The following is a 16,159-nucleotide window of genomic DNA, read 5'->3' on the forward strand; positions in this document are numbered from 1 at the left end:
AAGCTCTGTGCTAAAAGCTGGGAAACAATGTCAAACTGTAACAGACATGGTCCTTACCTTCATGGAGCTTGCCGTCTAGGGGATTGAATGCCATTAATTAAAAACTCACACAAATATGTATAATATAACACTTGTGGTGAGTGTTAAAAATAAAACCAATGTGTTAGTATAATTGCCTATGGTGACTAGATTTGCCCAAGTCAGTGAGGTCAGGGATAGTTTCTGTGAGGAAGTATGGATTGAACTGAAATCCAGTGGAACAAGTAGGAGTTAATTAGGTATAAAAGTAAGGGGATAGCATGTGAGACAGAGTGAAAAGCATGTGTAAAGGCCCCTCGGCGGATAGACCATGGGCCACTAGAACTGAGGGAAGGTCAAAGTATATTTGGAACACAAGGAGGGGAGCAAAAGGTGGCACAAGATGTGGCTTAAGAAGTAAGAAAGTGAGGCCATCCTAATTTGCTATCATTTTCCCTTTAATTTGAAGCTTTAGGATTATCTTTCACACTGATTAAGCCAACAAAAATAGATCGTAAATAGGAGTGATTAAGTGATGACTTGCTTATTACCTAGATTTTTTTTCCTACTAGACAGGATACCTTCATGGAAAATTATTTCACCAGCCAACGAGACAACATCTTCCGTAATGTGGAGGTTCTGATTTATGTCTTTGATGTGGAAAGCCGTGAACTGGAAAAGGACATGCACTATTACCAGTCGTGCCTGGAGGCCATTCTGCAGAATTCTCCAGATGCCAAAATCTTTTGCTTGGTGCATAAAATGGATCTGGTACAGGAGGATCAACGAGACCTGGTAAGAAATAGAAGGGGTGGTGCACCAAATAATTGACATCCTTTGTAGACTTCTTCTGTAGAGATATAGGTAAACTTGTACCATTCTTTTTTAGCAAAAAAAAAATCTCAGCATAAGCTTTCAAAATAAAGTTGACATTTGTTTTTAAAAACACTTATAAACAAATGTTCCATGGTAAGGGAAATATAATGTTCATTTAGCAAATAATTTTCAAATTTAGGAAAGGATCCTGGCCATGTGATATCACTAAGCAGCTTTATGTATTTAAAAAATATATTTGCTACCACTGTTTTACTGTCCTTCAGAGCAGGCAGTTATTGTCAAGGCTAGAAGACCCACCAGGGGTGAGATAAAGAAAGGTCATAGCTGTCACTAGGTTGACCTAGGAAACTGGTATGCACCAATTCAAATGCCAACTATACTGTGTTAGGCACAATGCCAAGGCCCTCATAATTGCACTGATATGGTATATTTATCTTCTTTTCTAGCATGGGAGTTAGTACACATAAATTTAAACCAGAAAAGACACAGTAGAAAGGGCAAACTCCTAGCTAGCTCTGAGACCCCAGGACTGGCAAGTCACAAATATAGTCTAGCGTTAGTTTGCTCCATATAAAATAAGAGGATTGGATTTTAAAGTCTAAGCTGAAAGAGAAGATCCTCTGTTTCCAAGGGTAAAGTTGAGGAAAGCAGTTTTAGAATATGCTGGTGATGTAGAAGAACACAGTTCCTCTTTGGGTTGGAACCTAGGAGTCTAAGGATCCCCTTTAACTTAAGAATTTTTTGGTAATAGCTGTGGTCAGGAATACTTTTTTTTTCCATAATTAGTTACAGGATTGGCTTCAGTGTTCCAGTATTTGAGTATGTTTTGGTGTTTCTAGATTAGCTTACAGGCTTTCAGAAACCACTTGACAGGTTTCCGTATTTGACTCTGAAAAGGACTTTTGAGTATTCTTTTTAATTCCTTCTCCCTCTCACTAAGTATCAATTCTGTTTTAATTCAGCAGAAAATTCTTTATGTAGCTTGATCTTGAGATTGTGAGGGGTTTGTTATTATTACTGTTCTTTGTTTTGTTTCCCTGGCCCAATTTGCAACAGAAAAACCTAGAGCATTCCAATAAATGACCTCCTTATGGATTTTTTAATTACTTGTAATTTTTAGTGATCAACATACTGTTTTCTAAATGCTTATGTAAATATCCCCAAAGATACATTCATGTTCTTTGTGGGATTTTAAGCTTAATTAAGAAAAGTATACTCTATTTCATTAAAGATTCAGACTTGGAGGTTTTGAAATAAAATGGCTAGGGTGCTTCCCTGAATATCAGTTTCAAGCAAGATAGGTGTTTCCCTCTATGTGTGTGTATTAGTCAGGGTTCCTCAGAGAAACAGAACCAATAAGAAGTGTGTGTGTGTGTGTGTATGTGTATGTGTGTGTAGAGAGAGAGAGAGAGTGAGAATAAGAGAGAGACTGATTAATTTTAAGGAATTGACTCATATGATTGTGGAGGCTAGCAAGTCCGAAATCTGCAGGGCAGACTGATAGGCTGGAGACCCTTGTTGCAGCTTGAGTCAGAAGGCAGTCTGGAAGGCAGAATTCCCTCTTCCTGGGGAATGGCAGTCTTTTTCTCTTAAGGCCTTCAACTGGTTATATAAAGCTTACCCATATTATGGAAGGGGATCTGCTTTACTAAAAGTCCACTGATTTAAATATTAATCTCATCTAAAAAATACCTTCATAGCAACATCTAAATTGGTGTTTAACCAAATGTCTGGGTATTGTGGCCTAACCTAGTTGTTGCATAAAATTATCCATCACAGTGTGAACAGTGCACTCACTATAAGCCCACCCAGTCCTGGAAAATATCTGTGTATGTGTTTATATTTGTATAAATAGATATTTTCCCATGTATATATGGGCATATATATAGATAGGTAGATACATAGCCAAGAAAAATAGATATTTGTGTGTAAGGGGTTGTTATATCTATGTAGCCAAATAAATACAGTCCATACAGAAATAATATATAAGTGTATGCATGTGTGTATGAGAGAAAGATATCTACAAAAGTTGAAGTATTTTGATTTATAAAATCTTGATATTGGTATGGATATCTTAAAAATGACCCAGATTGGATTATTTGGAATGTTAGATATATTTTATTAAGATTCCTCTGTATGGTAAATTTTATTTTCCAGCATAGTGTTCTCAGTGAGTACTCAGAACAAGCAGCACAGTCCTGAAGAATTCTAGTAGCCATTGCACTTTGTAGACCTGACCTGAAATCATTTCTGCCATCCTAGTCTGTAAAGTAACGTACACACTTAAAAATTCCTCTGAGGAAAAACGAAATGCCCCTGTTTAAAATATGCTAAAATATTACACCTCAGATTTTGCAGTGAGAGAGGAGAGCTGTTAGTTATATGCTAATCAGTATGTTGGTCTATTTACTTCAGATTTTTAAAGAGCGAGAAGAAGATCTGAGGCGTTTGTCTCGCCCATTGGAATGTTCTTGCTTCCGAACATCTATCTGGGATGAAACTCTCTATAAGGTGTGTATGTTTCCCTGAGTTCTCTCATTTAAAGAGCATGAAAAAAAAGCCAGAAGGGTATTATCAAAACTAAAAGATTTTAAACTCTTTCATAGCCATCTAGATGTTTTGAACTAAAAGAAGAAATAATCTACATAAATTGTTTGAAAAATACCCAATTTAACCTTAAGAAATTTTGCTTTTGATCTTAGATTGGGTCGACATACCTACCAGATCACACTGAATTAACCCAGTTTGGTCCTGATTAATTTGATACAGATCTTCATGACAGTAGAGGTTTCACTGGCCATCATCCATTTTGACCTGTTGTGGTCTCAATGCTGATTGGAGTTGTATCTAATATTCAGGTACCTCTACAGAATATAAGCTAGTCTGCCTAAGTTTGGATGGCAATAGAAGAACAATATTTAGGGGAGAGATTGGAGAAGGGAATCTTAGAATGGGATATGTTATTTCTAGAGTATGATAGCTTCAACTTTCATGCCAAATTAGAGACTAGCATTCTTTCAACCAGAGAGATTGTTCCCATTGGTGGAATGGATGCCACACTGCTTGTAGTAGTTGTAGAGGTTACAAACGATAGCTGTGTTATGGATGAAGCTGAAATTACCTTATTGGCACATAGGCTCCTTATCCTGCTTCCTCCCTTTCTCCCACTGATTTAGTGATTTGAAAGACTGGCTCCTTTTGGGTCCTCCTGTGGTCAGACTGCTTCTGGTATCCATTGACAAGTCTGGGTAGGAAAGCATCCTTCTCTGTGACTCGTAGCTACAGCCTCAGTATCAACTCCATCTGACAAGTATCTACAACCAAAAGCACAGAAACCTGATTTGCCAAGGAGAAAAACAATTGGACTTTAAACATAGCCACTGATTTATTTTTTTAACTAATTCATTTTTTTCCCCAATATGTTGACCCAGCCTCGCTCTAATAACAGATCATTTTGAGATACCTATCTAGGAAATACTGTTCTAGATTAATTTGGGCCGAATTTCTCTCAAAGCCTTATTCCCATAGAACAGGTAACCGTGAATAAGGATGGACATGACGCACTGATAAGAACCAACTGCGGTGTGAAGGATGGCAATACATAACACGACCAAAGACAATTGGCTAATCACAACACTGCTGTGAGTGACAATGTCTCTGCTGTGGTTAGCTTTGGTGCCTTCTCCAAGGTAAATTCAGCAGTGACATTAACACCGACCTGGGAACTTGGAACCTGAACCCCCATGCCTAAGTAATAAAACTAATTGGAACAGAGACATGGCTCTACTCTCTCTTACATCAATGTTGCATAGAGCTGACATAAATTTTTATATTAAGTTTTATTCTACAAGCACTCATTGCAATATGCTTGATGCTGTTGGACACACAGATGACTAAGACCAGGTTCCTGCCCTCTAGTAGGGGAGAGAAGAACATTGTACACCTTACCAGACAAATTGGAGCAAAATTGAAAGAAATATTATAATGAAAATTCAAATAAAAGAGCCTTAAGAGAATAGAGGGAGGGTGTGGTTAATTTCAACTCCTTATTTTAGTCATACTCCTCTGGATGAAGTCAGTTTTAGGCAAACACGCAGTGGACTGTTTTTAATTCAATTGGATCAATAATTTATACAGCTGACAATAAGCCTTTTGGAATGATAATGCCACTAATTTCTCTTGTAATTTCTATTGTATGTTATCCCATTGAGGGGAGGGGCCATTTTTCTATGTGGCTCTGATATTTTCATAAAATTGATTCTTAGATGTATGTTAAATATAGCATTATTAGGTTCTGATCTTTAGAGCAGTCTACACTATTGGACTTAATATCTGTTTGAATGGCTGTATTAGAAGTTCTTTAGCCCAGTATATCAGAGTTTTCAACTTCCCTAAGGCAATGTGATGGAATTAAATATTTGTTTATTTTTAATTATCAATGGAAAGAAGTATTTTACAGAAGTGTTTGAAACTTTAAAAAATCCAACTGAAGGATAAAAATCAAATATCTTCATTTTCTCACTTTGTTTGTGTTATATCATACTTCTTGCCAGAATTTGTTTGGGACTCAATTATCACCATATTTTGCTGTCTGTATATTATAGTATACTTACTCATTTGCAAAGATCTGGGACTGGCTACCTGTTAGTAATATTACACTGTGCTTCTGTTCTGTTAGGCTTGGTCCAGCATTGTTTATCAGCTGATTCCCAATGTTCAGCAGCTGGAAATGAACCTAAGGAATTTTGCTGAAATTATTGAGGCTGATGAAGTGCTTCTATTTGAGAGAGCCACTTTTCTGGTGAGAACTTTCTGCTCTGCAGATGTACTTCACACTCACCTTCTTCTATTCAGCAACGGAGAATATGTTGCCACTTTCAGGAAGAACGTTTTTCCCTCTTGTCATTACTTCACCATGCATAGCCTTATTTATAAAGTAGTATTGTCAGCAAGTAACTTGAAAGAAGTTCTTTGGTGCGTGGATCTTTAGTAATTAGTAAAACTTAGCTGTTTGCAGGTAAGCCTTACTATAGAGTTTAGATTATTTTTGTGAATAATTGTTCATTTGTGTTAAAGAATTCCTATTTCCTATTGACTTTTATTATGAAATGATGGGTATTTTTCTTTGAGTTTAAAGCTTTTAACATGGAAGAGATGTAATGGTCAACTCAGTGACGTAGCTAAGAGTTCAGATGGGGAGGTGAAAGGGCAAAGAGGTATGTTGGTATTTTTATTTTTCTTATAAATTCGGCTTAACAATGATATTAGCACTTACTGTGTACTTGGCCATGAGGGGGTATGCAAAACCCAATATTATATTTATAAGTAAAATTTTTAAATAACTAATAAAAATTGACTTGAGATGTCACAAAGCACTGCTTAAGTAATTGCTGATCAGCTTAATAAATATAGCTCTAAGAGCAGCTCACAGTAAATAATTGGTTTCTGAGCTCTACCAGTGCTTGGTGATTTTAGACACATTTCTTGCTTTTTTGGTTTTTACATAGACACGTATCCTTTTTCAAATTCTTTTCTCATTTAGGTTATTACAGAATATTGAGCAGAGTTCCCCATGCCGTACAGTAGGTCCCCGTTGGCCATCTATTCTAAATATAGAAGTGTGTACATCTCAATCCCAAACTCCCAATCTATCCCTACCCCCACCCTTCACCCCTGGCAACCACAAGTTCCTTCTCTAAGTCTGTGAGTCTGTTTCTGTCTTGTAAACAAGTCCATTTGTATCATTTCTCTTGGATTCCACATATAAGCAATATCATATGATATTTGTCTTTCTCTGTCTGACTTACTTCACTTAGTATGATAATCTCCAGGTCCATCCATGTTTCTGCAAATGGCATTATTTCATTCTTTTTAATGGCTGAGTAATATTCCATTGTATGTATGTACCACATTTTCTTTATCCATTCATCTGTTGATGGACATTTAGGTTGCTTCCATGTCTTGGCTATTGTAAACAGGGCTGAAATGAACATTGGGGTGCATGTATCCTTTCAAACCATGTTTTTCTCCGGATATATGCCCAGGAGTGGGATTCCTGGATCATATGGTAGCTCTAATTTTAGTTTTTTAAGGCACCTCCATACTGTTCTCCACGGTGGCTGTACCAATTTACATTCCCACCAACAGTGCAAGAGGGTTCCCTTTTCTCCACACCCTCTCCAGCATTTATTGTTTGTAGACTTTTTGATGATGGCCATTCTGACTGGTGTGAGGTGGTACCTCATTGTAGTTTTGATTTGCATTTCTATAATAATTACTGATGTTGGGCATCTTTTCATATGCCTCCTGGCCATCTGAATGTCTTCTTTGGATAAATGTCTATTTAGGTCTTCTGCCCATTTTTTTATTGGGTTGTTTGTTTTTTTTCATACTGAGCCACATGAGTTGTTTGTAAATTTTGGAGATTAATCCCTTGTCTGCTACATCATTTGCAAATATTTTCTCCAATTTTATGGGTTGTCTTTGCGCTTTCTTTATGGTTTTCTTTGCTGTGCAAAAGCTTTTGAGTTTAATTAAGTCCCATTTGTTTTTTGTTTTTTGTTTTTTAATTTCCATTACTCTAGATGTGGATTGAAAAAGATCTTGCTGCAATTTATGTCAGAGTGTTCTGCCTATGTTTTCCTCTAAGAGTTTTAGAGTATCCAGTCTTACATTTAGGTCTTTAATCCATTTTGAGTTTATTTTTGTGTATGGTATTAAAGAATGTTCTAATTTCATTTTTCTTACATGTAGCTGTCCAGTTTTCCCAGCAGTATTTATTGAAGAGACTGTCTTTTCTCCATCATATAGTCTTGCCTTCATTGTCATAGGTTAATTGACCATGGTGCGTGGGTTTATTTCTGGGCTTTCTATCCTATTCCATTGATCTATATTTCTGTTTTTGTGCCAGTTCCATACTGTCTTGATGACTTTAGCTTTGTAGTATAGTCTGAAGTCAGGGAGCCTGATTCCTCCAGCTCTGTTTTTCTTTCTCAAGATTGCCTTGGCTATTCAGAGTCTTTTGTGTCTCCATACAAATTTTAAGATTTTTTGTTCTAGTTCTGTGAAAAATGCCCTTGGTAATTTGATAGGGATTGCATTGAATATGTAGATTGTCTTGGGTAGTATAGTCATTTTGACAATATTGATTCTTCTAATCCAAGAACATGGTATGTCTTTCCATCTGTTTCTGTCATCTTTGATTTCATTCATCAGTATCTTATAATTTTTTGAAGTACAGGTCTTTTGCCTCCTTAGGTAGGTTTATTTCTAGGTATTTTATTCTTTCTGCTGCACTGGTAAATGGGATTGTTTCTTTAATTTCTCTTTCTGATCTTTCATTGTTAGTGTATAGAAATGCAAGAGATTTCTGTGTATTAATTTTGTATCCTACAACTTTACCAAATTCATTGAGCTCTAGTAGTTTTCTAGTAGCATCTTTAGGATTTTCTATGTATAGTATCATGTCATCTGCAGACAGAGACTGTTTTACTTCTTTTCCAATTTGGATTCCTTTTATTTCTTTTTCTTTTCTGACTGCCATGTCTAGGACTTCCAAAACTGTGTTCAGTGAAAGTGGCGAGAGTGGACATCCTTGTCTTGTTCCTGATCTTAGAGGAGATGCTTTCAGCTTTTCACCATTGAGTATGATGTTAGGTGTAGGTTTGTCATATATGGCCTTTATTATGTTGAGGTAAGTTTTCTCTGTGCCCACTTTCTGGAGAGCTTTTATCATACATGGGTGTTGAATTTTGTTAAGAGCTTTTTCTGCATCTATTGAGATGATCATATGGTTTCTATTCTTCAGTTTGTTGCTGTGGTGTATCACACCGATTGATTTGGGGATATTGAAAAGTCCTTTCATCCCTGGGATAAATCCCACTTGATCATTGGGTCTGATCCTTTTAATGTATTGTTGGATTCGGTTTGCTAGCGTTTTGTTGAGGACTGTTTTTGCATCTATGTTCACCAGTGACATTGGCCTGTAATTTTCTTTTTTGGTGGTATCTTTGTCTGGTTTTGGTTATCAGGGTGATGGTGACCTCATAGAATGAGTTTGCAAGTGTTCCTTCCTCTGCAATTTTTTGGAATAGTTTCAGAAGGATAGGTGTTAACTCATCTCTAAATGTTTGATAGAATTCACGTGTGAAGCCATCAGGTCCTGGACTTTGGTTTGTTGGGAGTTTTTTAATCCCAGTTTCAATTTCATTCTTGTAATTGATCTGTTCATATTTTCTGTTTCTTCCTGGTTCAGTCTTGGGAGATTGTACCTTTTTAAGAATTTGTCCATTTCTTCTAGGTTGTCCATTTTATTGGCATAGAGTTGCTTGTAGTAATCTCTCATGATCCTTTGTATTTCTGTGGTGTCTGTTGTAGCTTCTCCTTTTTCATTCCTAATTGTATTGATTTGAGTCCTCTCCCTTTTTTCCTTGATGAGTCTGTCTAAAGGTTTATCCATTTTGTTTATCTTTTCTAAGGACCAGCTTTTAGTTTCATTCATCCTTTCTATTGTTTTATTTCTATTTCATTTATTTCTGTTCTGATCTTTATGGTTTCTTTCCCTCTGTTAACTTTGTGTTTTGTTTGTTCTTCTTTCTCTAGTTTCTTTAGGTGTAAGGTTAGGTTGTTTATTTGAGATTTTTATTGTTTCCTGAGGCAAGATTGTGTTGCTATAAATTTCCCTCCTAGAACTGCTTTTGGGGTGTCACATAGGTTTTGGATCCTCATGCTTTCATTTTCATTTGTCTCTATATACTTTTTGATTTCTTTGATTTCTTCAGTGATCCATTGGTTATTAAGTAGCATATTGTTTAGCCTCCATGTGCTTGTGTATTTTACAGCTTTTTCCTTGTAGTTGATTTCTAATCTCATAGCGTAGTGTTTGGGAAAGATGCTTGATATGATTTCAGTTTTCTTAAATTTACCGAGGCTTGCTATGTGGCCCAGCATGTGATCAATTCTGGAGAATGTTCCATGTGTACTTGAGAAGAATGTGTATTCTGCTGCTTTTGGATGGAATGCTCTAAATATCAATTAAGTCCATCTAGTCTAATGTGTCATTTAAGGCCTGTGTTTCCTTATTGATTTTCTGTCTGAATGATCTTTCCATTGATGAACATGGGGTGTTAAAGTCCCCCACTATGATTGTGTTACTGTCGACTTTTCTTTCTATGGCTGTTAGTATTTGCCTTATATATTGTGGTGCTCCTATGTTGAGTTCATATATATTTACAATTGTTATGTCTTCTTCTTGGACTGATCCCTTGATTATTATGTAGTGTCCTTCTTTGTCTCTTGTAACATTCTTTATTTTAAACTCTGTTTTGTCTAATATGAGTATTGCTACTCTAGCTTTCTTTTGATTGCTGTTTGCATGGAATGCATTTTTCCATCCTCTTACTTTCAGTCTGCATGTGTCCCTAGATCTGAATTGGGTCTCTTGTAGACAGCATATATATGGTAGACATATATCTTAATCTCTCTGAGTTTGGTTCCCCTTTTATAAAATGGAGATAATAATATCTATATCATAGGTTTATTGTGTGGATTAATATGGGACAAGGTAACATTAAGCCCTAGCACAAAGTTTAGCATACAGTTGGCAAACTGTTAAACGTTGATTTCTTTTGCTATTGCAGCCAACAGAGGGCAGAGAATGCAAAGTGAAATTTTTTCTCCTTCCTTTGTGGAAACATTATTTTTAACGGTAGCATATTTGGGAGTCATCCTTCCTGCTAACTGGTATAGCTGAGGCAAGGAATCCTAACTAGAGTGTCTTTCTGCCTCAGCCCATAGGCAGGGATCACTTCCTTGGAAGTTCACTACCCTGAGCCCTGTCTTTCCTGCTAGTGGTAATAGCAACAAGCAGGTGAGCTCTTCTGTCTATCTTGAGACACGTGGCATGGTAGAATCCTGCTTCAGCAGTATTCTCCTGCCACATCTACCACACATGATCATAGAGGTTAACCTAATATAAACTCTGTTTTTCACTGGCAGTAACAAGTAGCTTTTGCTTTCTCTTGAGGACTAAGTTTAGGTGTGATTGACCATTTTCACTATAGCTCTTGAAGTCAAGCAACAGGAACCTATTCCACCATTGGTCTAGGAATTATGTTTTGAAAATTTCACATGGTTTCAGGGAATTGCCCTGTGAATTTTCTTCTGGCAAATGAGTCAGTTTTGCTTCCTACTAGAAAGTTTACATCAGCCTATGGGAAATACTTGTGTGGTTTTATTAATCTGAAAGTGTTAGGGGAAGTATTTTCAGCTGGCATTGGTGTCCATCATGAATAGGTTCATTTATAAATAGTAAATCCTCAGAGGTTAGAATCGTTCAGTTAAGATTTTTAAATATGATACCAAAAACCACTTGGTTATAGCCTTCATTAAAATTAAATACATTAAGTACACCTCAACAACAGCTAAGAGGGACTTCCCTGGTGGTTCAGTGGTAAAGAATCCACCTTCCAGTGCAGGGGATGCAGGTTCAGTCCCTGGTCAGGGAACTAAGATCCCACATGCCGCGGGACAACTAAGCCTGTGCACCACAACTACTGAGCTTGCACACCTCAACTAGAGAGCCCGCATGCTGCAAACTACAGAGCCCACACACCCTGGAGCCCACGTGCCACAAATAGAGAGAAGCCTGAGTGCCGCAACGAAGAGCCTGCATGCCACAGCCAAAAGATCCCACATGCCTCAACGAAGATCCTGTGTGCCTGCAATTAAGACTCAATGCAACCAAAATAAATAAATAAATAAATAAATAAATAAATAAATAAATAAAATACTAAAAAAAGAACAGCTAAGAATTTTTATTTATTTTTCCTTTTTGATTTGTACTTTTTTTGAATCAAAGACATCCTATTGAAATAAGATGAATATTTAATGATTAAAGTAAGTGATAAAGGACAGCAATGAACCAAAATAGATAATACAATACTTAAATGATCTAATAAAATTATAACCAAACAATACTGGATGGGTCATCCTTAGGGATGTTGAAATTATGCAGATGTTGACAGGATATGGGACAGAGGAATAGAGGCAGTAAAGCCAGGTGCCAAGTCTACCCTGAAAATCAGGGTGACCAAGAGACTGACAAATGTATTGCCTTGAGGAGTAGTAGAGGGTGATATGACAACACTGCATGGATTTAAAGGGCATTGCTCTTTTTCGTAGGTGATTTCTCACTACCAATGTAAAGAACAGCGTGATGTCCACAGATCTGAGAAAATCAGCAACATTATTAAGCAATTTAAGCTGAGCTGCAGGTAAGAGATCTTATGTGATGTATTTATCTCTGGAACAAATTGTCATTTTTTGAGAGGTTCAAATAACTATAGTAGACTGCACTTCTATATTCAGCATACTTTATATTAAAAATAAAGCTAAACTCTAAGGGAGCCTACAGTTGACTGAAGTGAAAGACATCTTTAATACAAAGTCAACTGATGCAGAAGAAGCATATGAAAAATATCTAAGCAGAGTACCCCTTCAAGATGTTTGATACTATTTGGGAAAAAATAAACAGAAAATGTCCAAGAGAGTTTTGAAAAACAAGAAAGGAGAATTTACCCTACCAAATACCAAGATTTACTATAAAACTACAGTAATTAAAATAGTGAGGTACTGATTCAAGAATGGTACAAAGTAGAGAGTCTAGAAATGTCTGATCATATTGTCTCAGCTTTGTTTAAATACAATTTGAATCTTAGCATTGTGAATATAGGAAGAAGGAATGGCTGAACATCATAATCTAGTAAAGATTTAATAATCATATCCTGGTAAAACTTTGATGCCCAGTGCCCAGACAATAGAATAAGTGTAAGTTTTTCCCTTTTATGCCGTAGCACACTTTGAGACTTTCTGGCATGTTTATTCTAACATTTTTAAGAAGAAATAGCAAATGGCATATAAATATCATTACCCTTTTTGTTTTCAAAGAAATGGGATCATTTCTAGAATTTCAGCATAACTAACATTCAAAAGATACAGTTATTAATCTCAATGATAGGGAAATTTCAACTGAATAAACTTCTTAAATATTAGAGAAATCTTTGGTAACATGATTTTTAATATGAATCTAGGTCTAAGCCCACTTTTCATTTCACAGTCACTATCAATTCCTAATCCACTTTCTAAGTCACTTTCCAGCACGTGTTAAATTTGTCATTAGAGTTTCCTTGGAAAACAAAGTGGGATTAGTGATTAACTGTCTTAATGCGGTGGTGGATTGAGATATAATGCTATGAAAATGTTTAACATGAAAGATAAGAATCTCTTATGTTGCTATTATTTTATGTTCTTTACTCACTTTTCTCCTTTCTCCTATAGCAAGCTGGCTGCCTCTTTCCAGAGCATGGAAGTCAGGAACTCTAACTTTGCTGCTTTCATTGACATCTTTACATCCAACACTTATGTGATGGTCGTGATGTCTGATCCATCCATTCGTAAGTTTAAACTTAGCTGACATAGGTTCAAAGCCACATATTCTTTAAATTAATTTCCCTAGAGGTAGTATATTATTAAAGATACTGAAAAGCTATTTTGTAGTACATAACACTGTGAATGTACTTAATGCCACTGACCTGTACATTTAAAAATGGTTAAAATGGTAAATTTCATTTTATGTGCATTTTACCACAATGAAAAAAAAATTTTTAGTACTAGTGGTAAATACTTTTTATTTAATAGACTTATATTTTGAAACTTAAAGATAATTTAGACTCTAAGGTATTATATCTTCTTCATGGGAACTTTAAAAATTACTTATGTATAGTTACTATATCTAAGGATTTTAAAGAAAAAGAACCCAAATGTATGACTTATGCTCCATGTGGGGTAGATTTTTAAAAGACTAGTCAGTCTAAGCTCTGAACTATTAAATGTTGAACAATTTTATATGTCATTGTATATTCCTAAGTACCATACCCCCATATTTCTGTTATGGGCATAAAGAGAGATATTTAGTGCTTCCATGCCATAATAGCCATATCTATGACAACCATTGAAATAAAGGTTCTAGCAATATTTCCAGGATGCTCCCAGAAGTGTAAATTATCTCTTAAGTTATCTATCTTAGGTTAATATTAGAATACAACATAAGACAATGTTTTTTTTTTTACTATTAGCCCCAAACCAAAAGAGTTTGAAAATTTATTTTGAAAATACTATGTTTAGAATATAAACAATTCTTTTATTTATTCAGAAAAATTAAACTCTGGTTAACTTGGGACTTATGTTCTCTGTGACATACATTGAGGGATTTGGCTCTCTTTTGTTTATTTGTTTTTACTAGTCAATTATTCCTTTGGCTGCTTGTACTTAGTCTGTTGGTTATCTTCCCTACCACACCCTCAGCTTCTGCAGCTACTCTGATCAATATCCGCAATGCCAGGAAACACTTTGAAAAGCTGGAAAGAGTGGATGGACCAAAGCAGTGTCTTCTCATGCGCTAAAACATTGCCAAATGCTGTTTCAGAAAAAAATTGGAATACTGTTTCTTAATCTTAATGTTGTATTAGTATATATAGGCTCTGAAATGTTGTGATGCTTATCACTTCTGTATTTCTTCCCTACTCCCCAGTCTTAACGTTTAACCTTGAATGCTGTTTACTCAAATAGCCAGTGAGGAGTTAGAAGATGAGCTGTTTATGAAGTTGGTGTGACATATAAAGTAGGTGATATATAAGTGTTCTGATAACAACGTTCTAATAGTGCAAGTGTTCTGTTAACCTGGTTCCAGTTGTTGTGTATGCCAAAGCCTTTCCCAACGTCATCTTGTATTCCTTACCAGAGAGTAACCTATACGTTTGGAATATTACTGTTTTCTCAGCATGCATTAAAACTATTCCTTAACTACAATTGTAAATAAACTTTTGCTGTTAGGGATTTCAGTGTCTGTTTTTCTTTTCCTTGTTTCTTCAACTTTTCCCTAAGAAAGAGCAAATGAATTTCAGTTATCCTAGGGGAAGGGGACCTGCTGTTTGGGAAATAGTACAAAATAAAGTTGGATAGGAAGGATGAGCCAAATGATAGCCTTAAAGCTAGGCAGAAGAGTTTTGGTACAATGTGATAGGAAATGACAAAGGAATTTTGAAAGAAAGTTAACCTATAGGCTGACTGATGGCAGTCAGAGAAGCTGTGGTAGTAATCCAGGCCTGAGGTGTGCTGAAAGTCTATTTCAGGATGCAGCTGGAGAAGGAATGAATAAAAAGTTGAGGGAAAATAGTGTTTATGAGATGTAAGTCTTCTTTCTGTGAGGTCCAGGAATGGTTAATTTTATATATTCCGTAACACCTGGTGGGATGTGCCTTCATTATACTAGTTAGGTAGTATTAAAACCTCTTTCAGGCTGGGAGTTTATTTGACTTCATCCCCTAAGGAAAAGATGAGGCATTGTGAACTGGGAGAAATGGAGCTTGACAACACTGACTAGAACTACTCAAAGCCCTTTTTCAGTTTCCATAGAACTGAAACAGAACACAGAAGCATTTAGGGAATCTACAGCAGAGTAGACTCATCTCAATTTTCTTGTCTCTATGTCATGAAGAAACTTCTTCCAGACTGCCAGAACCTCACCTTTCCCCATCTTATTGTCCCCAATTGAGATAGAGTTTTTACTGAGCAGCAAAGAACATGTTGTTTTTTAGGCAGTTTAACATTATGTAGACTAAAACTATCAATTCTTAAAAGAATCTCATTGGACTAATTTTATCAACAGTTGTATTAATCTTCTACAGAAGGAGAGTTTTTTAAGTAGGTGTTCCAGATTCTTTATCCTAGTAACATCTAGGAAAATGAAAAGAGCAAATGAACCGAGTGGGTAGGGGGTGTCTGTTCTGTGACTAATGATTTGGCAAGTTCTCCTTATCCTCTATCTGGGGTGAGGTTTGAAGGAAAACACCCGAAAGTGTTTTTTTTGTATTTTGGAAGGTGGATAGATATAGATAATATATTCAATTAGATGAGCACAAAAAATAAAACAGTTATATAATTACTCTGTTCACTCTTGGTTCAGCCCTTTCTCAGATTCTAGTTATAACTTGGACTTAGAGGATGTATAAAAGTATGAAAGGTTAGAAAAATAAGGTTATTATTTGACTTAATCCTTATGGTAATGAGCAGCCAGTCGTCTTTGTCACTGAAGAAAAAAAAAAAAAGGTTTTGAGATAGATATTTGTCCAAAGATGGAGCCGCTTAGAAACTGAAGTAAACACAAGTGGACAGTGAAGGCATGTACACGGAAAGAGTTGGAGAGAAGAAATCAAAACCAGAGGTGCAGAAATTATGCGATCAGTGA

The 16,159-nt window shown here is 36.0% G+C and overlaps 1 protein-coding gene across 1 annotated transcript in view; it reads left to right on the forward strand.

The window, feature by feature from the left end:
* The window catches only part of RRAGB (Ras related GTP binding B), a 58,793-nt gene extending 44,046 nt beyond the window's left edge, over window positions 1-14,747 (forward strand). Inside the window, exons 4-9 of the mRNA XM_036839277.1 lie at window positions 591-813; window positions 3,271-3,366; window positions 5,534-5,656; window positions 12,037-12,128; window positions 13,192-13,307; window positions 14,218-14,747. Coding sequence (XP_036695172.1) covers window positions 591-813; window positions 3,271-3,366; window positions 5,534-5,656; window positions 12,037-12,128; window positions 13,192-13,307; window positions 14,218-14,315 — 748 coding nt within the window. The 3' untranslated portion in view covers window positions 14,316-14,747. The remainder of the gene's footprint in view (window positions 1-590; window positions 814-3,270; window positions 3,367-5,533; window positions 5,657-12,036; window positions 12,129-13,191; window positions 13,308-14,217) is intronic.
* Window positions 14,748-16,159: the final 1,412 nt, after the last annotated feature.

The sequence above is a fragment of the Balaenoptera musculus genome, chromosome X (genome assembly GCF_009873245.2).
Source record: "Balaenoptera musculus isolate JJ_BM4_2016_0621 chromosome X, mBalMus1.pri.v3, whole genome shotgun sequence".
In the NCBI taxonomy this organism is placed as follows: Eukaryota; Metazoa; Chordata; class Mammalia; order Artiodactyla; family Balaenopteridae; genus Balaenoptera; species Balaenoptera musculus.